Source organism: Pogona vitticeps, chromosome 2 (assembly GCF_051106095.1).
Source record: "Pogona vitticeps strain Pit_001003342236 chromosome 2, PviZW2.1, whole genome shotgun sequence".
NCBI lineage: Eukaryota > Metazoa > Chordata > Lepidosauria > Squamata > Agamidae > Pogona > Pogona vitticeps.
In genome coordinates, this window is record NC_135784.1 from 124,325,597 (window position 1) to 124,350,392 (window position 24,796).

Here is a 24,796-nt window from a genome sequence, read left to right on the forward strand (position 1 = left end):
CCAAACAAAGCAGGATCTTGGATTAGTAAGTAGTCGCCTAGAGTGGTCACAATGACCAGATAGGTGGGGTATAAATAGAATAAATAAAATAAAGAAAGAAAGTAAGGAACTCCTCTTACATGGAGAAGCTGTATACCCATTAAGCCCCTTCTCATGCCAATGGAAACCAGTGCGGGTTTCACATGGCCAGACTACCAAAACTGACAAGTGTGACTCTGCTTCCCGTATGTACATATCTGGAAATTTACACCTGTAATTGAAGAGGTGCGACTGTGACTTTGGAAGCATAACAAACAGTGTTCTACCCACCCTGCAAGACAAATGGATTGCTGCTTTTAGATGAGCACTGGGATTCTCACGGTCAATATCTGGCAGCCATTTGTGGTTATCCAAATCAGTGTGCCCACCCTATACTGTACCATCCTGACTTCACTCCTTCAGGACAGTTGTCTGGAACACTGTACCATATGAGACTCTCAGTTTAGATGTTGTGACATGTTATATTATATCTTTAACATGCCCTGTAACAAATGTTATTTGGGCAGATGAAAAAATGGTAAAAGCATATGACACAATGTTAAAAACAACAAAATATTTGTTTGTCGTAGGTTTTCATGGGCTACACCCACTTTAAAAACCTAGCACAGGAAAATAAATAAAATTACCTATAATATTTAAATTATCACAAGTTATTCAAGGCAATACTAGCTGTCATTCATGAATGGTTTTAGTTAATCAAGACAATGCTTGGGATGCCCAGTGAAACTGTGCTCTGGAATGATGATTCATTCACAAGGACTTCCAAGAATTTCACTGCAGAAGTGACAGATATGTGCTTTTTGAACTCAAAAGAGGAAGGTAGGTTGCATGTGCACATTTCCGCCTAGTTAAAAAGTTCCAGGATCTTTGGATGGCACTAAAGCAGCTGTGGACTTGCTAGATAACTCAGTGGGTAAGTCCATTTAACTGCAGAGTCAGGAGCTGGGGAGTGCCGGATCTCTACTTCCAGAGAGAAGAGCCAGCCTGTGCAGCCTAGGCCAAGCTCCATGTTCCCAGAGTACCACCAGAAGTGTGGACCAGTAAATCAGTTCTGAGTGCTTTATACCTAGAAAATCTTGGAAAGATTGCAGTAAGTCAGAATTGACTTTGCAGCATACAATTATTATATTATTAAAGTTGCTGAGAGGAGAACCTCATCGAGACGGGCAAGAATGGCACCAACCAGGATCTACCAGAAGTGTGAGGAACCCGAGCAGACTATTATGAGCAACCTGAGTACACAAACAGCAGGTAAGTGTAGCAGAGGGGAGAAAGAATCTCTACTGGTGTTTTTGATGGGGTACAGAGCTTAGCAAACTCCCTTGCTTTGTTATACCTCCTGCAGGCAGTCCCACCAGAATCTCCTCGCCATGTTTGTTGGGAGATTCTGAGAGCTGGAATCCAAATAATTAACTTGGGCAGGATGATAGCTCCATCTTCCCCATTTGCAAATTGGGAGGGAATGTTCCAGGCATCAATTAATTGTCATGAGGAAGCAAGGAAGGCCCAACTGTATACACCTAACAAACAAAAGGATGCATTAGGTCTTGCATGGGACACAGGCAAATGTTCATCCTGTTAGGCGCTGTCAAGTCAGTTCTGACTTACGGCAACCCTAATAAGGTTTTCAAGGTACAGTATATAAGACATAGAATAGTTTTAATAGTGCCACCCAGGTTCCCTGAATCCCAGTCTGATACTCTATCCACTACAGTACATTATTCTGCCTCTCAAAATGTTCATTAGTAAGGTGCAATAAGGCAATCTCACCCTCCACATGGGTTGGATTACAAAACCTCATATCTGCCAGCCACATTACAAGACTGAAAAGAAATAAGTGGCAATCTAACTAAAGCTCTCTATCTGTAATAGCATTAAGGCAATTATTTACTTATTCTGTATGAGCTATTCCATTTCTGTTCAATATGGGCAGAAGTGGCTCGAGACATTTTGATGCCTGAGACAGAAAATACGTGCCTCTGCGTATAATGGAAGAAATAGTACAAGCTAAATAGTTACTCTTCCCCCTCCCCCGGTCAGCTTTTTAATACTACCTCTAGATCTGCCCCTTGATGTATCAATATTTAGGCAAGTCCTGGACATAGGAAGGGAAAAAGAGTTGTGCAAGATACTCCTGGATCTTTCTGTTTGCTATCATGTTCTTGCTTGCTTGAGCCACTAGAGTAACAGCTAACTTGCTGCCCTTCCCTTTGTGGTGTTGCTCTGAGACATGGCCGTATCAGGGAGACATCACCCACTTCCTACTTTCATCTGCTCTGGTCAGGCTCCACCAGTGGACAGCATGCCTTCTTGCTGGCCTCAGCAATAATCAGAAGGGTCCTGCATGTGATGTATCACCAAGGGTTGACAGAGAGAGGAAGTTGGGATTGAGCAGTCTGTCTGAAGAGTTCATGTTAGTTTCACAACCAGTTAGCTGACTTCTCTCTTAGGCAGTCACCGTGCACGCGCAGACTGTAGCTGGCACAGAAATGGCAGAGTGGAACCTTGTACTGTATGTTATTTACATGGGACTAAATGCCAGCATTTTCTTTTCAAACTTTTAAGATCTGAACAGGGAAAGAAGCCAGTCTTTGAGAGATACAAGAAGAGGGAACAAACAAACAAACTAACTAAAACTTAATCCAAACTAGACAAAGATGCTCCTGGTCAGCCGAAAGGCAGATCGAGGAACAGGGATGCAGCCTCTGCTGGATGGGGTGACACTCCCTCTGAAAATGTAGGTCCACAGCTTGGATGCGCTCCTGAATTCATCTCTGGGCCTGGGTGCCCAGGTTTCAGCGGTGGCCAGTAGTGCCTTTACACAAATAAAACTGGTGCACCAGCTGCACCCATTCCTTCAGATATCTGATTTGGCTACAGTGACACATGGCTCAATTACATCCCGCTTAGAACCTTTGAAAATGGTTCAGAAAGTTCAGCTGGTTCAAAATGCAGCAGCCAGACAACTGGCTGGGAACAGTTATAAGGAGCATATAATGCCCCTGCTCCAACAACTGCACTGGCTACCACTCCGTTTCTGGGCCCACTTCAAAGTGCTCGTCATCTCTGTACATCTTGAGCCCAGGTTACCTGAAGGACTGTATCTCTCCATATGAGCCTTCTCAGCTCCTAGGATCATCAGAGGAAACCCTCCTCTTGGTCCCATTGCCATCGCAGGCATGTTTGATGGGGAGACTAGAAGGGCCCTTCTCTGTAGCAGGTCCCAGATTGTGGAATGCTCTCCCACAGGTATTTAGGTTGTGCCCCTCTCTTTTATCCTTCTGCCAATAGTTAGAGACCTACATTTTCAGGCAAGCTTTTAATAACTATAACTGAGTCCATGAATGCTGGGGTGGGTTGGGTTTTTTTTTATGGTAGTTAAGTTGTTTTTACAGTCATTAAATATATTTTAATTACTATTATAGTTTGTTTTTAATGTATAATTTATTATGGTTTGATTTTGGGTCCTCTTATCAGGAGAAAGATAGCCTATAAATGTTGAATGAATGAATGAATGAATGAATGAATGAATGAAAATGAATGAATGAAGAATTCATATTAGCATCTTCTTGTTGTGCAGTTTTTAATTAGGATCATTTGCTGTCTCTCTGTTGTGGACTGTATTTCAGTTATTTTTACTGCCACCTCCTCACCACTTTGTTTCCCATTTTACTTTACATTCTGAAAAAATAATTAGTACTTATAGGCCCCTTCCAAGTCAATTATTCTATAGTTTTATAATTCTGTGATTCTAGTATTTGCACGATACCCCTAGATTTATTGTTGAAAATGTCCTCACTTTTGCAAATAATTCACATGACATTTTGTTGTTGTCCACAGCTGGTTTCCCATTAAAATACTGCAAGTGTGCTTCAGAGAAAACACATGTGCTCATTCTTTACATTCTGAATGGCTTGTCATTTCTCCTGTGGATCATCCTACTCTCTCTGGCATCAAAATGTATGTAATCTAAAGGCTGCTTCATTTATATACATTCTGAAAGAGCAGGCATCACACTTGTATGCTTTAAAAAAACTTTTAAAACCATTGCTAAACCAAAACAAAAGATTTCGCATAGCATGATATTATGATAATATGTTTATTTGCTAAAGTCTAATCCAGACTTTTAAAAAAACATACATTTTCCTATAATGTTTGCCAGTTCTAGTAGATGCACTTTTAGTACTTGAACTGAAACCTCTTAGAACTTAGTATTATAGAATCATGGAGTTAGAAGGGGCTTGTGAGGCCGTTGAGCCCAACCTGCTGCTCAATGCAGGAATCAAAATCAAGGTAAATATGACAGATGGCGGTCTAATTTTTCTTAAGTGTCTCCAGTGGTGGAGTTCTTATCTCCTCCCAAGTTAATTGGTTCCACTGTTACTCACTTTCTTCTTCATTGATGTTCTGACAGCCTTCTGAATCATATTTAGGAGATATTGCTCTTCTGGGACTCAACAGCAATTCACAAAATAGCAGATTAATCATCCATATGGATCCATGCTAAGATGGAGAATTTGTAGCCCTCCAGGTGTTGTTTGATTGTAACTCCTATCACCCCTGACTCTTGGATTATGGGAGTAAGAGCTCTACACTATCTGGAAAGCCACAGCTTCCCCACCCATGACTAATGTAGTGGGTTTGTGAGTGGATGTGGATGTGTGATTCTCTTTTTTGCAGCCATGCATTTCAGTGACCCAATAGTGGATACAGGGTACAATACGGAGCACTGGAGCCAAATGTTCCAGTGTTGCACTAGGGATGTTTGACACAGAGAAGTGTTCAAGGCATTCTTATTTGTGTAATTAACATTATCCTCTAAGAGTGGCCATTACTGGATAGTGTGGTGACACATGGAATGAGGTCCCTCAATCCATCCTGGAGCTTCATTCATTCCACTTGTTTTCAGGGATGATGAACCTCCCTCAATCCCTAAGCTTCATTAGTCTCACTGTGAGATCAGAGTTTTACTTCTTTCTTTCATTTGAGTGAGTAGGACCAATCCAAGACATTTTGCTACTTGAGGCAGAGCAATAAATGTTCCCCTACATTCAATGTGACCAGACTTTGTGTTCTTTCAGATTCTGAGATGGCCAGTGAACTTGAACAGCTGCGGAACAATCAAACTGTACTGAGAGCAAATGGTAACAATTCAACTTTGCCATTCTGAACTGTTCCTTCTATCTTGTCCCTGTCCCTGTATAAGAGATGGGTTTTATCAGTCCAACAGCTCGCATTGGGGGTGGGGTGGGGGCAAGCTTTCACTACAAGCTTAGCTCACAAGCAAGTCACAAGCATCTAATGAGCTAGATGCCAAGACGGGAATGGCTGGAGGAAGTGAGAGCAATTCTGAAAATGGAATTATTGCTCTTTGTGTGTGTGTTTGAAATCTTGAGGTTGTGCTTCCTGCCACCATGGATTTCAGCATGAAACATATATTTGTTCATCTCATACACACTGCAATTGCCAAATACAAAGTGTATGTTGACAAACTTCTAGTAATGAAATAGTAAAAACAACAACAACAACAACAACAACAACAACAACACACCCCGCAAGATAATTGGTTTCTTTATGTAGTAAGTCGCACTTGAGTGGGCCCATTCAGTCAGTGGGTATTTGGTAAGTCAGCTCCTCCATAAATTCCATTGATTCAAATAAGCCTAATCCAGATGAGACATTACAATAAGCAAGAGGTTTTCAGCCACTGTTACACAAATAAAATGTTGTTAGTAATGACCTTTGGTGGATAGGGATGTTGTATTAACTTTCTCACTTAATAGGGAGGAGGGGATTGGCCATTGGATGCCAGTTCCATTCCCAGTTGCAGCAACACAATCATTTCTAAGCTGAGCCCTTCTAGCTGTCCCTAGGGAAACAGAGACAATTTGGGTTTGTCACGTTTCAACAGTGACATCCCTGAATGACGTAAAAGCACTTGTAAATCAGCCACAATGTCTAGAGATTGAAAGCACAGGTTTAGTATTTCCAGCCCCTGCCTTCTACCCAGACAACCTTCACAACTCTACCGGATGAGAACCAAGACCTCCTCAACTCAGAATGTATAAGAGTAGTTGCTCAGATTTACTCTCTCAGGGGCTAAATTCTCCTTGTGATCCGGTATAACAGAATGAAGCCACATTTCAAAACTTCACACAAGCCGCCTAAGCCGTCTACATTCAAAGTCAGCTCCTGGTGCCTCAGAAATGTTCAGTCCATAAGCATGACTATGTCGATCTATCAAATGCACTCTGAACTAACTTGGCTCTGTCTATTCTAGGTTCCAACATGGAAAATCAATTGAAGGCGCTTCATTCCAATAATTCTGCCTATGGTAAGCAATGATTTGGTTACGGCTCCAACTTCCTAGAAGCTGTTTCTTGTTTTCACCTCTTCTCTTTTCTCAGAAATCGTTGATAGCCGTTTATCTCTCATCTCCCTCATCAAGTACTGCTAGGGCTGCTGGATGACCATCCCATGTCAAGCGAATGGTACATATGAATAGCCAGAGATGAGGACTATTGGTCATGGCAGATGAGACATTTTTGAAAGGCAAGATATGAATCCAAGAAGGAAAGAAAGAAAGAGTAATCATTTTCACAATGGGAGTGAACAAAGACCAAGAGCAGAACTTGAAAATGACACATTTTTAACGAAAACCTCCAGGATCCCATTTGGTCATGCTGCCTAAGCAATTTTTTTAAACTTGCAGCCTAAAAAGTAACTTTTCCAAGCTGTAGGAATGGGCATGGCTAAGACCAGTGCTCCATGGGAATACTACACAGGAAAAACAACACAGACCCTGAACACACTGAGGTTCTGTTCCAGATTGATGCAAACTTCTTGATAATTCACCCTAGCATTTAAATTGCTGCCACAGTTCACACAGAAACATTTACTTATCCCACAAAGGCATGTTTCAAGAGTCCACAAATCTCCCAGGCCCCTTTCCCCTCACCCATCTCTGCCATTATCACTACCCTCTTAATCACTCTTTTCATTAGCGCTCAGATCCCTTCTTTTTAAAAAAATGTTTATTAAGTAAAATAGCACTGAACTGACATATGAGGAAAGCATTTGAATTAATGCTGTCTCCACTTAGCATTTTAACTACAGTGATAGTGCTATAGTTGACAGTTGAACGTGAAGGAAAAAATACTTTTAAAACTGTACTGTACAAAATGCACTGCCATTGTAATCCTCACCAGAGCTAGCAGAAGAAAGGCAAAAGCAGTAGGTTTCCCTCCCACACAACACACACCCTGTGCGTTATCAGTGATGTTATCAGGATGTGCTAAATGATTGATGCATAACTGGGGGGGGGGGGAATAGGTAATCACACAAGCCAAAAGCAAGGCCAAATACTGTCCCTAGAAATGGTACAAAAAACCGAAACCACTTCCAGCTGAACAAAATATTCCGTATGCCGTGCCAAACTGGGAGGATTGGATTGACTCATAATTAGCACTAACGTGGTGTGGACAGAATAAATATAGAATGGAACAGTGAGAAACATAGCCATGAAATGCCATGAAAAGTGAAAGGAAGTAGGAAAAGAACAAGATTTAACATCATATAGATAGACTCAGTAAAGGAACTCATTACCTTTTGTCTGTAAGACCTTGCATAGCTATGTACGAACAGACTTCCTGGAACTCACTAATTCATGGAGTTGCCTTAAGTTGAAGCAACTTGAGGGCACATACCAGGGTCAGTAGAACCGTGTGTGAGGTTTTGCTCAACACATATCCTTAGTGAATGCTCTCTAATGCCAGGCAATCACTGAAGCTGAAGATGGATCAGTGGTGGTGATGCCTGTTGTACGGGTGTTCCTTGCTTCTAATATTCTCTGCTTTTACAAATATAGGTAACACCATGGGTTGGATCCACTCTTAGCCATTTTTATAGCAGACCAATTGGAATAAAAATGACTTATGTTAAACATTACTATTTTAAATCTCATTGATCTCAGTGCATCTATTTTAAGCATGGCAATACCCGTTATTATTAAGGGGACACCACAATTTCTGAGTTAGTTTATATATATATAAACTAACCCAGTAACACTAAGTTACCCCTGGATTTCTTCCTGTTCAAGGATGTGTGGAGAGTTTAACTATACCGTTTCCTGATCATCAATCATTGGAGACTAGCTGTTATCTCTGCCTTTATTCCAGGTTTAAAACTAAATGAGAGTCTGACTATGTTGGCGAATCATAAGGAACTGCTAAAAGGAGGTAAGTACCTTTTGGCAGGCATTTCCTGGCTGGGTTTTTCATGGGAGGGATATGAGTGGATCTCACTTTAGGAGCTTCAGGTTGGAGTAGACTGTATATCTAACAAGCCATTAGAAGCAGGACTCCTTTAAGAGGAAAAGATGTCTGGTTATGCACACGTCGCAATCTACATTTGGCTAATTACCTTGCCTCCTCTTTTCTTGTGATAGGTCATCCGGAGGGATAGCACAGCTTTGTTTCCAGGGTCTGATTTCTCAGCCACATAAATCTGAATAGTTTGTGCACAAAACAAACCAACCTGAAATCCAATAGTAATTCACAACTCGAGTAGGCCGATTGAATCAGTGGGGGTTTGGAGAGTTACTTTCTCTGTCAGTTCCACTAATTCAATAGACCCACTCCTGCTGTGGCTTATTACTGGATTTCTGCTGTTGTAAGAGGAGGACCTAGACATTTGTCTTAACATGTAGCATGATCTGCAGTAGATATAACATCGTAGTTGCAATGCTTTAACAGGGCAGTAACTGTCCAGATTTCCAGGAGCCAGCAAGGACAGAGGCAGACAGCTCGGTTTGCACTAAGCTCCAAAAGCAGAAAGTGCCATAACAAGGTGGTAACAAGGGCTGATTGTCAATTTCCACCTCTCTCTCTCCCTCTCCCTCTCTCTCTGGTCTCCTAAGTGCTCTAGTGACAGCTTGTTCCAGTGCTTCAGTTCATTTTTTAAAAAACGGAACTGGTTTGGAGATGAGGGGTGTTTGGTTGAGGGGAACTGACAGCCCTGTGCATGCCCCTTTGCTTTGGATCAGGTCACCAAATGGGCAGAAAGGGGACAAAAGTGATGGCAAACAGACTGGAGCAAATTTAGACCAGGCTGGCAGCTGAACAACAGCAACAACAAAGATGATTCCCCGCTCATAAAGACAATTTAACAACAGGCTTTCTTGCATTCAGATTTATGTCATGCATTCACTGAGCTTTAATTTAAATGTACTGTTACGTTTCTGGCGCAGAGTAAATGAAGACACTTTACCAGTTCTTCTTTGACGGTTATATTTACATATATGTACACTTATATACAGGCAGGTCTCTACAGCACATCTAGAAGTCTTCACACAGTCCGACAGCATGCGTGGCAGAAAATCACATCAGAAGAAGAGAACATATCACAGACACAGTCCATATTTATACATGATCTTGTCTCTGTCCAGTCCAATCGGGTTCCAGGTGACCTCATCTCTGCACCTGGGCTCTTTCTGGTTTCACCTCATTGCATCAGCTTAGGATGATTCAGCTTTTCTCTCATCTGCACATAACGGCAGCTCGTTAATGAAACATATATGGGTTCAGGCCTATAAAATTCTATACCCTGACACCCCTCCTAATTTTTATGCCTGAACACAGCATAATCCCAACACATTTACACATTATTTTTTAACTTTTAATTTTAACACATACTTGTTACCTGTAACCTCTGTATGTTCTGTATGCACTTTTGCATCTGTGAACACCTTACATTTCTTCATGTACTCCATTTTCTCATCCATGGTTCCTAACCATTTTCTTTTTTCAAAAGCAGGAAGTTCTAAAACTTCTTTGTAATTTTTGGGTTCTATATAAACATGACACACTCTCACACCACCCATTCCAAACCTCTTGGGTGGTATACCCTTGTTTGTCCTTTGGGACCTTCTGGGACCTTGTGTTTCTGTCTGTGCCTCTGTCTCACTAACCTCGCTAGTGTGTGTTTCTTCGTGTTCTTCGTGTTCTTCAATAACTTCTCCATCTTCATCTTCTCCATTTTCATCAGCAGAGGACCTCGTGTCTTGCTCGTGTGTTTCTTTCTGTCTAAACTGACCTCTTCTTTTTTCACTCAGTGGAATGTATAATTGTGAATTTGCGTGTACTTTGTCCTAGTTCTCCCCCTCATTGAAACTGGCAGACCTAGAAATTACAATGCTTCTATCACCATCTAGAAATCTATACGCCTTTGAGCTAGGCTCATAACCCAGGAACCTCATTTTCTTTGTTTTCGCTTGACCTTTTCTCCTGAGTTGCTTTGGCACATGTACCCAAGCGGTACATCCAAACACTCTTAAATACTTCAAACAAGGTTTCTTACCAAACAGTAAATAATATGGGGTTTGATCTATCGAGGATGACCAAATTCTGTTAATTAAAAAATTTGCAGTTTTCAAAGCTTCGGCCCACAGCGCATGATGCAACCCTGCGTCAGCCAGCAGTGTATCTTTCATGTTCTGGAGCACCCCATTCCTTCGCTCCGCCACTCCATTCTGAAATGGACTATAAGGGCTTGTTTTTCTATGTCTGATTCCTGTGGATTCTAACCATCTCTGGAATTGTGTATTTGTAAACTCTGTACCTCGGTCAGTCTGCAATTGTGCCACCTGGTGGCCAAACTGCCGCTCAATAGATCTAAGCCAATTCTTAAATGTTTGAAAAACTTCTGTTTTGGATTTCAGTGTGAAACAAAATGAAAATCGTGTATAATCATCCACAATTACCAATGCAAATCTTGCTTTTCCTAATGAAGGTGGAAATGGCCCTATTAGATCAGCATGTACCAATTCAAATGGTCTATTTGTCTCTCTGGTACTCTGTCTCCCTTTTGGGGCAACTTGTGTTTTGCTTTGCTTACAAATTTGACAATCCAGATAATTCTTACAGTCTCTTATGTTCACATCTCTAGCCATATTTTCCATTTTTTGCACTGTCCTAAAGTTTACATGACCCAGTCTTCTATGTAGTAAGTGTATACAATTGTCATGTTGGGGTTCATTTCTGTGTACCATGTGTGTGTCTCTGTGAGTTTGGCCTTTTAATATGTATAAATTGCCCTCTTGCTTCGCTCTGGCCACTACTTTGTTATTTTTCTTAATTATACATTCTCCTTTTTCAAACATTACACAAAACCCCTGTTTATCAAGTGCTGACACACTTAGAATATTATAATCAATTGTGGGTGTAAGTAACACGTTACTTATCTCCAACTTCAGACTGGGAACAAACACTCTCCCTTCTCCTGTTATGTCTGCTTTTTGTCCATTTGCCAGCGTCACGTTCTTCAGCTCCGTCTTTCCTAGAAAACAAAACATCTCTACATTGTTAGTTAAATGATTTACAGCCCCCGAGTCAATTAGCCATTCAGCTGCGTGGGTGTCCTTGAAGTTATCTGTTGTTTTTCTGCTGACAAGAGAGACCGATCTCTTGCTGCTGCTCTCTGCAGAGCGCCTGCAAACTGCTGCCTCGGAATCCTTTCTGTTTGGAAACGTCTCTCCTCTCAAACAATCCTTTTGCAAATGATTTTTGGACCCACACTGGTAACAGGCTTTGATCATCATGGCACGCCCACGCTGCTCTCTGTTTGTCTCTGGCTTTCGTCTTCGGGACACGCTGCCGTCTGGACTCCGTCTCTGTCTCTCCCGGTCAGCTCCCACGTGGCTTTCTTCTGCAGCTTGGAATCTGTCTTTCCAATGTTCCTCCTCCTGCAAGATTCTGCTTGTTACATATTCAAGAGTTAGTTATGTATCGGAAAGGCTTTCTAAACTTGTAATAAGCATATTAAATTCTGAACTTAAACTGCTCAAAATCAGGTAAACCTTCTGCTCCTCAGGGAAAACAACGTTCATTAACTGCAGTTCATTGAACAGTCCCTTCATGGTTTGTAAGTGCTTTGAGGCACTTTCCCCAGACCTCATTTGGCATTTATAAAGCCTCCTGGTTAGGGAAATCTTTGTGCCTGCTGTTTCTCGCAGATAGATGCCTCTCAGTCTGTCCCAGACTGCCTTGGCTGTGTTCAGTCCTTGTATATGTACTAATTCTTCATCTTCTAGGGACAAAATAATAGTACTCAGAGCTCTCTCATGCTCTTCCTCTTGCTCTTCTGTTAACTGGGCTGGAGGACGGTTCACATAAGACCACAGGCTCTCTCTTCGTAATAACATTTCTGCTTTGACTGCCCATGTCCTGTAATTTTTACCATCCAGTCTATTTATGGCCAAGCCTCCTATGCCTCCCGTGCTGTATGCCATCCTGCCTTCTCTCGCAGTTCTCTGTTTCCTTTCCCCTCCTGGGCTAACAGACGAACTGTCTTCTCCCAAGTCTTCTACTTCACTGCCACTGTCACTTTTGCTCTCTTCCTTCATTTATTTACTTCACCCACGTTTACTCACCACCGTCTGTCTTGCGCAGCACACGTTTCTGGGCCCATAACCTCTGTTACGTTTCTGGCGCAGAGTAAATGAAGACACTTTACCAGTTCTTTTTTGACGGTTATATTTACATATATGTACACTTATATACAGGCAGGTCTCTACAGCACATCTAGAAGTCTTCACACAGTCCGACAGCATGCGTGGCAGAAAATCACATCAGAAGGAGAGAACATATCACAGACACAGTCCATATTTATACATAATCTTGTCTCTGTCCAGTCCAATTGGGTTCCAGGTGACCTCATCTCTGCACCTGGGCTCTTTCTGGTTTCACCTCATTGCATCAGCTTAGGATGATTCAGCTTTTCTCTCATCTGCACATAACGGCAGCTCATTAATGAAACATATATGGGTTCAGGCCTATAAAATTCTATACCCTGACATGTACTCTGATGTAAATTGTGGGGTAAATGGTCATTGTAGCCACCACCTACATCTCTAGTTACAGACTGGAATTTAATGCAACACGAAGCAGCTCCCACCCCCTTGGTGAGGAGGGTCTCAGCCGGATTGCAGGAACTGGAGACAGGGATGGATTGTGTGGTATACAGCCTGCTTCCCTCTCCAAACCCAGGCCTTGGGCTGTGATGAATATAAGGAGGGGCTAGAACCAACCGAGATCCTGGCGCCACAATGACCACCTCAGTCTATGGCCACTGTGTTGCCCCACACTGGATCCTGAAACACCTCCAGACCCAGCTGGTGTTCTGCTTTCTGCAGCCCCTTCAAGAATCCCAACACGAGACTCACCATCTTCAGGGCAGCTGCAGTTCTGACAGACAGCCACAGAGTGGAAAGGCAGCCCAGCCAATCCCTTCCCACAAACAGGAGCCAATTGATGAAGAAAATAAGATTGAGAGGAGATGTAACAGGCCCACCCATTGAGGACTGTGGAGGGTTGTGGATGCTTGTCAGAAAGCTTTCACACACATTTTGTCCAAATGCCAGTCCATAATGTATATCTCCATTCCACATTCCTCTGATTCCCTAGGCCTTTTTCTGGCATTATGCAGGGTTTTTTTTTGTCTACTGCTAAAGATCCTGGTTCATACCCCTGGGGCTACATGTACCCCAGGATGGGAACCACTGTTCTAATTCAATCATTTCCTTTTCGACAAGCTCTTTGAAATGACATTCTTCTGTAAGAGTTACCCTGAGATTAGTGACAGAGTGTCCTGCAAGGCTGAATGCTGTGACACTGGCTTTTGCTACCACATTTGATACCAACATTGTGTCTCATTTATTCTCTTCTATATCAATTGCCCTGCTTGCCATATATAAAATGTACAGGGGAACTGTGTTTACTTGTTCATTTATTTTAACATATTCATTTACTTGTTTATCTTCCAATATAACATTTTCTATCCACTGCCAGCAATGCTACTACCATTTACTTTTTTCCTCTTATTTTTCAAACTCCTAGTGGACAATAAGATGGGTAATGTGGAAACTGAGGCCAGAAAGCTCCGGGACAACACCTTTAAGCTAACAGATGCACTATATAAGATTAACGGTAAGATAAGAAATTCTATAATATTAGCAGTAAAGCATGACCCCTTCTTTGTCCCCATTCATGGCCTTTTGTTATGGAGTTCACTCCTGTATTGATGGGCAATGTCCTTCAGAAAGCTACGGACACGAGATGGGGAGAGCAATATGAGCTGATAATAGCACGTCACGGGCATATGGTGCCGGCAAACACGGGTCCAAGAACACACGTGTAAGCCTGGACAGAGAGCAATCAGGAGTTTGCACATGCTAAAATGGGCTGAATGAGTCCAAATTCAGCTAGCCATGCTACAAGACTCCTTCTCACAGGTCTGCCCACATAAGAACACCCTGGTACTCTCAGATATTATTGTGAAAAGGTCAAGTGGGCTTTGTAGTCCTTAGACTTAACTTGCACCACTGACAGGACTCTAAGTAAGCTAGGCCGAGGCAGCACTCTCAGATGACCCTATGACAAGTGTACTGTTCAGAAAACCAATTGAGTTTTATAATCTTTATTTTATTAAAGAAAAAGCATGTTACTAGGTATCAAAGCCAAATTAAACCAAAACAAATAAACTAGCATTGTGCTGTTTAGTTACACAGATGTAGTGAGGCAAAGAAAACATGAAAAATATAAAAGAGTTCAAAAACCTTACAAAAACACAAAAAGCCATTAAAAAGAATAAAAACAGTTCCAGTCTAGGAAATCATTAGTAAAAACAAAATAATCCAAGTAGGTTATTAAAAGGCTATAGTCCTCAGTGATCCTGTAGAACAAAAATCCCTTAACAAAAGTAAAAATCCCTTATATGTCCCATAGTCCTTAGAAAAGAAAAATCCAGTAAATATACCATAGTCCTTACAAAATTACAAGAGCATAGTCCATATGGAGTATTCCAAGAAAAGGAGTCCATAAAGAATATTCCATAGAACAGTCCATAGAAAATAGTCCATGCACAGTCCTTAGGAAAAATCCCATAAGTCCAAAAGTAATCCAGCAAAGCATAGGAACCAGTCCATGTAGGTAGGCCACCAGTCTGTCTCGAAAGACATTAGGGTGAGTCCCAAATGGCTGAAGAGTAGGTCACGAATGACTGAAAGGTCGGTCTTGGAAAGACAATGTCCATAGGCAAAAAGTTCCTTTTTCAAGAGTAACTGGCAAGGGCTCATCGCACCTTCCCACGATGTCATCCAATCAGAGTTCGTTACTAGGCAAACAGTCCTGTCGCATCACATGACTTCTTCCCCATATGCACCAGATGTTATTTGGGTTTTCTGTGGTTTATCAAAGAGTCACAACAATTCCCATCTATCTAATCACACCGAGTCCTTTCTCAGGCTTTCAGAATAACATTCTCTCTGCTCGCCTAGAAAACAACTTGTCAGCATAGCAGAGATACTTTATACAAAGAAACAAGATGGAACCTCTCTGGCTCATTTCTTAATTACAAAACCCATATGCCTTAAAAGATTTTAACTCAAAAACCCATCTCATCACATATGGGCCCTGCTTTGAATCCACATCCGACTATGTGGACTCAGATGATGACTCTCCTATATTTCTATGGTTTTGAATCATGGCCAGATTTAATTGTACAAACATCACAAAGTGAATCTGGTGTGCATAGTGTGACATTATTTTTCCATTCTATGTGTTGCAATGATATTTAAAGCAAAGGGACTTTTTTGCATATATATAGACTGAGTATCAAGAACAGCCATGTGTACATTAACAACAACAACAAAAAAGACTGATTTATAGGGATATGCAGTCCTTGTTTGCTTCCTTGCTTTTGCTTTTGGACTCCAAATCCCAGAATTCTCCAAGATTTCCCCAGTTCAAGCCACAGACAGACACCTATAAGTGAGTCTACACTTCCTACAAAGATCTAATCCTCCCAAGAAACATTGAACAGTTTTCTTTTTGAAGAAGAAGCAAGGCATGAGAGAGGCTTTGAAATGAGCAAAAGCTAGCTGTCTGCCTGTGAGCTGAAACTCTCAGTGTTCCATCTGGAGAATTTAAAAGCTGGAGTTCAAATTCACCCTCACACACACATGGTGCACCCCTAACTGATGTGCAAATAGAGGCCATCTTCACCTAGAGGGCTGTCCTCTTTTATAGAGCCACATGACCACACCAGTCATAATGTATAATGCATCCCTCTCTGACTGCTCATTACACACTGATAATTAAATTAAATTAAAGTTTCCTTGGCTTTGGATGAAGCCCTTCAAATCAGTTGTTTTCTTTGGTGACATGTAACTTGAAAATGGAAATCATTCTGAGAGTACACAGACTTTTTAATTTCTTTGAGTAACTAAACAATAAAAGTGGCAGCACAGAGAGTCAGCCCAGGTGCAGGAATGAGAATATAAACAATAAAACTAGGTTTTAATTGCAAATCTGTAATCTTTTCAGTGCATGAGAGTTTAGGTTCCTTATGCATACAGGAAGTTCAGAGAGTCTGTTTGCAGACAGTACACCAAATTATTCCATGTTTGGACCGCCTCACAACGGATGATCTCAAAGATCTCTAGAAAAACCTTTGTGCTTGCCTCATAGCCTCGGCCTGCCGAGTGTGCCCAGAGGGTTGGCTGCTGAACAAGGGGCACTGCTACCACTTTCGAACAATGAGTAAGCACTGGTCTTTTGCCAAGACATCATGCGAGGAGGAAGACAGTCAGTTGATTATCATCAATGACGAGGAGGAGCAGGTAATCCAAGGCTCTTGCCCAATGAAAACACACCTGCTTTCTGTTTGCCAAGTGCAGCCTAATCTCTCCACCAAGGGGGTGGGGCTTTCTATTTGAAAAAAAATGTGGGTTTTGTCTCAGAAACCCTCTTGTCTTCTGTTTTGATTTTCTGCATTGCTCCAATTTGCTCTGCTGCATAGTGCTGCTCCTGCTCCATATTCCTTCCTTTGGAAAATCACTGCCAAACTCACATAGTAAAAGTGTGTGCTTTCATTGTTTGGTAAAAATAAGAAGGTTTGAGAATAGCAGCTGAGTAAAACAAAAGAGGGGAGAAGAAGGAGAGTGAAGTAGGCGGGGAGAAGGTGGAGGGTACTCTGTGTTAGAAGTGAGATGTCAGAGAGCAGATCTGGATATGTGTGAGCAGGCAGTACTGGGAGAAGCCAGTGCAATCCCAGTATGTCCAGCAGCAAATACCCTCCCCCTGGATGGACACAAATACCACTGCCTGCTAATTCAAATCTGCAACCAAAAATGCCAGAATGACTCAGAACAACTGCAGAATGACCAGGGAGAAGACCGCTGTGTGGGTGAGCTTTCAGCTAATAATGCTGCCCCACTGTAGCTACAGTTTGAAGCTCACAAGCAAAGAAATCACACCAAGGCTCTGTATGTTTTCACCATTTCATACTTATACACACACTGCCTGCAAATGTAGAGAATGGTGTTTAGCTACTGATAAAAATATTCCCCATAATTTTGTCTAATATAAATACAGGAACTGTGTTATTCCAAACCAGGGCGGAGCAAAGCCTGGAGAAATTACTCTTCTGGAGAAGAGCTCCCAGAATTGCAGAACTGGCAATGGGGAGGGGGATTCTGGGAGTTGTAATTAAAAAAAAATAACATATCCAAACTCTGTATAAGTCCACTCATTCCAGTCATTTTTGAGAAGCAGTGTTTCTCTAAAGTCTGAAACAGAGATTGCTTGCAGTATAACCTTACACCTTGTCTTCAAACTGGTTTAAGAAGATATGCTGGAATTGACAAAGCTTATGTTTTATCCAGAGATGTAATAGGACTCCAGCATTGACTCTGGCATTGCATGTAAAGGTTAGACCACATCTTAAGTACAAAAAAAAGTTTTCTCCTCATACCACTGCTCTCTTAAGGGATCACTGCTACTAGATACAGTATAGAACTAGTGTCTTATCCATAGATGCCCTTAGATCTGGTTCTTAACCTTTTTGAAAGAAACGCCCCCTTGAGCCATTGAGAAAGTTATCATCGCCCCCCTCCCTGAGGTGATATCTTACCTACCTACCTACCTACCTACCTACCTACCTACCTACCTACCTACCTACCTACCTACCTACCTACCTACCTACCTACCTACCTTGTCTCCCTCCCCACCCGGGTGCGAGGCAGCGCTTCACGGGGTGAGGATGAGGACCCAAGAGACCCTTTACTTCCACCCGATCCACACTCAGTGCTCCCCTAAAGGAGAAAGGCGAGATGTGGCAGGTCGAAAGAGCTGGATCATCTGGCGGCAGCAGCAGCACCAGATCTACTGCCAGCACTGTGGCTGCAGTCGCCTTCACAGGTTTGGCTCGCTCCAGCGCCCCCCTACCGCCCCCCTTCTGTTCTTTTGCCCCCACACCGCCCCTTTTCGTTCTACCGCCCCCCTGAAAAATGAAATCGCCCCCTGGGGGGCATTATTGCCCTTGTTAAGAACCACTGCCTTAAATGATGTGCTGCTAGTCATCACAGCTGGTTCTGTGATGATTATATTATATTATATTATATTATATTAGATTCTATTATATTATATTTCAGCTGGGATAATGAAATGAGGTTTGTGTTTCAGAAATTTCTTGACTCACAGAAGAATTCCAAGTCCTACTGGATTGGTCTCCATGACATTTCTTCAGAAAACAAATTTATCTGGGTGGATAACTCTTCTCCATCATATACGTAAGTAACATCATAATACAGTAATTTCTTCTGCACCCCTCTTGGAAACTGCCAAACGAAAAACAGAATCCTCCAACTCAGAGCTAATTTTGTTTGCAATGTGAGCAATGCCAAATTTCACAGCAAGGAAAGTACAGACCAGGGAACCAGAAGCAGGATAAAATAGCGTATGCAGCTTGCAATCAGAACCTGCTTTGACCTAGATGGATAACATCAAGAGACAGGACTCATTTGGCCATGGTATCTGGTCTACAGGCCTCCCTTATTGTACCCATTCACCAGGCTATATTCACAATAATTTCTATGCGGCAACTGAAACCCTTTATTTTCTTCTGCTTTTAATGGGTTTTGTAGTTGCTGATGTTGTTGAGTTCACTGATTATTCTATTTATATTCTGCATTACAGCCGTTGCTTCCTATTTTAATGTGCAGAATGATCTAGAAAATGTTTGTACCCTGTCTCTCCATCACAATATTTAACTGTGTGATCAGACAGCTGGATGAGTGTAATTGTAAGTGTCCAATTGCACAGGAAAGGGTCACTTGGCTGGTAACAATCTCCCTTAAAGCAACCCTTCTGTCTGCTGGGGAATTGCTCCAGCCCAGCCCCCCAAAACACGAGTAACCTGCAGCTGGGCCAAAATGGTCCCGCTTGGGCATGGATGAAGTTTGGGCTGGAGCACAATTCCCTGTACACCATGTGACTGCCAGGAAATAGATCACACCAGACCGCCCCACAAGCAGTCCAAAATGCGATCTATTTCCCCATGTGATCATACTCAAACTCGCTTTATATAGACTATTGAGTTACATGATTTCATGTCCCCCCCCCCACATAAAGGGTGGACAGGAAGACTGCTTCGACTTTACTGAAGCCGGGAGAAGCTTAAGCCTCCTTCACCACCCGCTCACCCTGTTTTCATACTGCTGTTAATAATGTGGAAGCAAAGACCCCAGTCTGTGTAGTGCAGGGGAGAAATAGTGGAAGGAACGTGAGACTGCTCAACCATCTCTGGGGTCTGCTTGAAGCCTGTGAGCCATGGGTTATATGGGCTGTGGATCCCAAGGAAGATTAAACAGGGAAGTTCATTAATTGCTACAACTCAAGCAAGGTGGATTTGATTTAAATCAAATTGATTTAAACTACTATTTAAATAAAAGACTCCGGTTTCTTTTTGAGGAGTTACATTTTTTAAAAAAGCCATTTTAAAATTTTAAATTATGATATGAATTGTGTTTCAAAGCAATTTGAATTTTAAAAATCATTTGATTTTTATCCATCCTGAACTCAAGCATACACTCCAGAATCCTACTGATAGTTGCATAAGGCTTGGGCAACTTGACACCGCTAATTGTGGCTAACTGATGAGCTGTCGAGGCAAATCTCGGTTTCACAGTTAGATGTATAAACAGGCACAACTGAGATATGCATTGGCACTTCATCAGTTAGCCGTAATTAGCCCTATCAAATTACACAAATGTATTTGAACACTAGTAAGATTCTAGCCACAAAAACAAGCATTTCTTTATACAACCATGCATAATTGAATTCTGGATTAGCTATCACAAGATATAAAAGGGATTACACATATTTAAGAAGGATAAGGTTTTTGATAGCTACTAGACATGATGGATGTCTATTACCTCCAGTCTCAGAACAAGTATGACTCTGAACATCCATAGCTGGGAACATAATCAGAAGGGTGTTATGCTCATAGGCTGCTGGATGTACCATATCTCCTTGGCTCATTCTTATTCTGTGGGAAACAGAATGCTAGATTAAACAGTTCGCTCCATCACAGCTCTTTGTATAGTTTTAATGACTGGTATTTCATGTTTGCTTAGCACCAGAAACATGTTAATTGACTAGAGGACACGTTTCCCAATAACGCAATACTTTCAGGCCACTCCACTATAAAAGTGCACCTTTGGCTAAGGTGCAGTAGGAAATACCTGTTTGCATTTTCTTGCCTCTATGACATGTGATGGGGTACAAATCACAGGTAACTTCAGTTACAGCATTCTAAAGAGCTCAAATCACACCACCCCTTCTTGAAGTCCTGCACTGAGAAAATAATTCACTGACATGCAGATTTCCTAGTAAGGAAAAGTCTAGTGAGGTTTCATTAATTGTTCTATTTGTTCCAGTTCAAAGCCTATAGAAAAACAATTGCATCTAGTAAGAGACTGACAGAAAGCCAGAACGTACTACTTGACATGCTCCTTCACTTTCTTAGCTCCATGAGTCTTTGTCAGTGATTGCCTGGTATTTGAGAGCATTCACTAAGGATATGTGTTGAGCAAAACCTCACACACAGTTTTACTGACCCTGGTATGTGCCCTCAAGTTGCTTCAACTTAAGGCAACTCCATTAATTAGTGTGTTCCAAGAAATCTGTTCATACATACAGTAGCTATGCAAGGTCTTACAAACTAAAGGTAATGAGTTCCTTTACTCAGTCAATCCATATGATGTTAAATCTTGTTTTCTTATTGCCTTTCACTTTTCATGGCATTTCTAACCATTACTGACTCTGTCATTTATTTATTTGCCAAATTTCCAACTGCAGCCATTGGAATCCACGGGAACCCAACAATTATGGCCATGGAGAAGACTGTGTTGAAATGACCTCTTCGGGTTTTTGGAATGATCGTGAGTGTGGTAGCACTACAGATGGTTGGATCTGTGAAAAGCCCTGGCAGTGTTAACACTGTCCAGCAGGAATGGACCTGAAACTGTGCAACTAATGATCCTCATGGTTCTCTAGTTGGATCTTTGTTGATCAGATCTTCCAGCAGTAGAAACCTTGACTATCTTCAAGGTTATAGGTTTGACAGCCTGTCTGAAAGCAAGGGCAATGACACTGGAACCAGACTACATCAGTGAGCCAGTGGAAAGCTAGAATTACAGGAGAAAGTTCTAGCCCTTCTCCACCATTCACTAGACATCCCTGAATTCCTGGAACTGGACATAAAATCTAGAAGTCCTCGCTTCAGTTCCACTTTTCCTTCTTCTACTATGCATCTTACATTAACTTAGTTCTAAATCTTATTGATTTTATATCCACCTAAGGGTATGATCACATGGAGATACAGATCACAATTTTGACCACTTGTGGAGCAGTTTGGCATGATCTATTACCCATTGATCACACAACTCACAGGGAAATGCACTCTATCCTGACCCTTATTCATTCATTTTTGATCCAGCTGTATAGTTCTACTTTTGGGGGGCAGGCTAAGTAATTTCACAGCAGATGGAAGGGTCACTTTAAGGGGGATCACTGTGATCAGACTGATCTTGCTGTGAAGATGTGCTAGGAAGAAATTCAGGACTTGTGGAATATGAAACATGGAATTCAGTTTCTGAACTCTTCTGTGTATCTGTGAGGGTACAGGAACTTAATCACTTAACCAGAGTGTGGTGTCCACCCTAAGTTATGCATTATTCATAAGTTATATGTCAATGTGAGGCAGGGCCAAGAAAAGTGCTGAGTGGCAGAGCCTGGGAGAGAAGGAGGTCAGTCAGAGAGAGCTAGAGAAGAGGATAGTTTGGGGGTTTGAGGCAGAGAGAGAGAGAGTAGTCAGAGAGTGACCTGTATTAATTAATATAGAAGAGATTAAAGTAAAAATTGAAGCTTTGTGGTAATGTTAAGAATGTGCTTAAGAATTATTCCTGAAACCACGTGTAATCAATAAACCTGTTTCTGTTAAAAAGTCAGTAGTGTACTGGATGGAGCTTAGTCTTTCATAAGAAAAATAAGTTGATAAAGAGGTCAACTGGTGGCAGCATGTTAAGGGGCGTGTTGAGATACCTTCGTGAGCTCTGTGTTTGGTGAAACAAGCCGGGGTCATGGGGTAAACTCCACACAGAGATTAAAAGGTAAACAGGAAGTCTGAACCTTCCACTTCCCTCCTGTAATTTCAAAGACAAATTGAGAGAAAAGCCGACACTTCTGTGCTTTATCTTCTATCAAGAGGACCCTAACACCTGGTGTTGCAACCCCTGACCTGACGGGAGTCAGATCGCTTCCTTTCCCAGAGATGTACGCAGATCTGATGGATCTAGAAAACTGGCTTGTCTTCTAGAAGGGTCAAAGAAAACTAAGAGCAATTCCCCTATATACTTGAGTATAAGCCGAGTTTTTCAGCACAGTTCTTTTGCTGAAAAAGCACCCCCCATGGTTTATACTCAAGTCAATGTCAAAATTACATGTTCTCCTCTGCAGTGCGGGTGTTCTCTGGACTCATCTACGGGCACCTACAGCCTCTGTTGGTGGTCTGATGACCTGGTTTAAGTACACTGCATTTTTCAGACTCTGCAGGCAGACACCGTGCTGGGAGGATAATAGCAGCCTATGTCCAAATGAAGGAGCTGTAGATGAAAACTTTTTCCCAGCAGCATGTCAGTATTTCAAAGACCACTCTGAACAGAGGTTACAGTGAGGGCATCTTTGTTTACAAGCTCAGGGAAGCCCATTTACCCCCTTCTTCCCTATCAGATCTTTACGGGAGTGTCCACTTCCAGGACACTCCCATCCTCCTCCTCTCGCATATTCTATGTACCCATCTTCCTCCTCCATCCTCCGTCTCCCTCCATCTTGCTACGCAGCAGTAGAGCAGTAGATAATCTGCTGCATTTTCCACCCTCGGCTTATACTCGAGTCAGTAAGTTTTCCCACTTTTTGTGGTAAAATTGGATGCCTCGGCTTATATTCGGGTCGCCTTATACTCGAGCATATATGGTATGTGATGATGGGCCACAGATGCTAATTGCTCCATTCGTGTGTATAAAAATGGGAAATGGGAAACTGAGCTTTTGGGCCTAGCACACCACTGCAGAGACTATGCCTTGCTTCCTGGACACAGCATGACTCATGAGGAGACATCTCCATACCATTTTATGAAGTTATAATGATAATATTTGAGGGTACCCCAGAACTACTTCATCCTCTACTTGTATGAATCAAATAGGGTAAATTGGAGTTCATTATTTTCTGGTGAGTTTCTGCTTGAATGGTGTAATCTTGTAATCACATAGTTTCTGCTTGAATGGTGTAATCTTGTAATCACATAGAACACCTACGATGAAAATTTTACGCCCTAACCAAAAAGCCTGATGAATCGTTTTCCCAATTAGGGGCAAAATTAGTTCAATGCTTGGAGAAATGGATGGAGCGGGAGAATGTCACATCTCTAGAAGAAATGAAAAATGTAATAGGGTTAAGCAATTTTATTCTGTTCTACTTAGTGATTTAAGATATTTAGTGAGAGACAAAAAGCCTAAAAATGTAAAGGAGGCAAGTGAAACTGCTGATTCTATAAATGAAATAAGGAATTCCAGATTCTCTGAGGTAAAAAAAGGAGGGAAAGTGTGGGACAACAGGAGAAAGGACTTAGAGATTGCCTCAGAAAGAATCAAGCTACTGGAAGCCATTTTAAAGGCAAGCCTTCAGAGCTGAGTCACCAGAAACATAATAGCTTTGAAGGAAAGGGTGACAAGTACCCATATTTTGAACCCAGAGCCAATAAAACATGTTATGGGTGTGGAGAGAAAGGACATTTTTGAGCCCAGTGCCAGACCACCAAGAATAGAGATGTTGGTCAGCAAAAAGGAGGGGGAAATTCCAGTCAAAGAAGATATATTGTAGCAGAAAGGAGCTACCAGAGGCAGTTGAAACAGTCGCCATAGCAACCCCAGTAACAGCGAGAGCAGACAGCCAAGATCAAGAGCCTCCTTTAGCGAGGATAGTCCAATGCTATTTGCTGGAAAGTAACCAAGAGCCTCTTCACAGCTCCGCTGATGTTATTTATGTGAATGCTAACAAGTATCTTGCATTAAAAGACTCTTGCTCTCAAGTCACAGTGTGTCACCCAGACATAATCCCTAAAGAAAGTATGTTAGAGAATGAAAATATTTATATCAAAGGTATTGGAACCGAATAAATGACACTGCAAATAGCTAAAATTCTAATAAAATATAAGGGGTGGGCGGGAAGTAGGAAAGTGGCCATATCCAACCAAATTCCTGTCTCATGCTTAATAGGACTGGATCTATCTGAGCATGTGAAGAGTGTTTTAGTAACAACTCGCTCCCAGAGAGGGCAAAGTGAAGCCCCTGAGGAAAAATATG

The 24,796-nt window shown here is 41.8% G+C and overlaps 1 protein-coding gene across 1 annotated transcript; it reads left to right on the top strand.

Annotated features, from left to right (window-relative positions):
* Positions 1–1,070: 1,070 nt before the first annotated feature.
* On the top strand, positions 1,071–22,384 carry LOC110080405 (CD209 antigen-like protein C). The gene is made up of 9 exons (XM_020796283.3): positions 1,071–1,290; positions 3,880–3,999; positions 5,121–5,183; positions 6,320–6,373; positions 8,217–8,276; positions 13,932–14,021; positions 16,563–16,714; positions 18,558–18,664; positions 21,234–22,384. The coding sequence occupies exons 1-9, from the start codon at positions 1,212–1,214 to the stop codon at positions 21,370–21,372; spliced, it is 864 nt and encodes a 287-aa protein (XP_020651942.3). The 5' UTR covers positions 1,071–1,211; the 3' UTR covers positions 21,373–22,384.
* The last annotated feature ends 2,412 nt before the right edge of the window (positions 22,385–24,796 follow it).

Bases quoted from the DNA above. Each gene is read 5' to 3' on its own strand.
- LOC110080405 (XM_020796283.3), top strand. From the start codon at position 1,212: ATGGCACCAACCAGGATCTACCAGAAGTGTGAGGAACCCGAGCAGACT. The intron at 1,291-3,879 runs GTAAGTGTAGCA...TGTTGTCCACAG, and splicing joins CCTGAGTACACAAACAGCAG to CTGGTTTCCCATTAAAATAC. The intron at 18,665-21,233 runs GTAAGTAACATC...TTCCAACTGCAG, and splicing joins AACTCTTCTCCATCATATAC to CCATTGGAATCCACGGGAAC.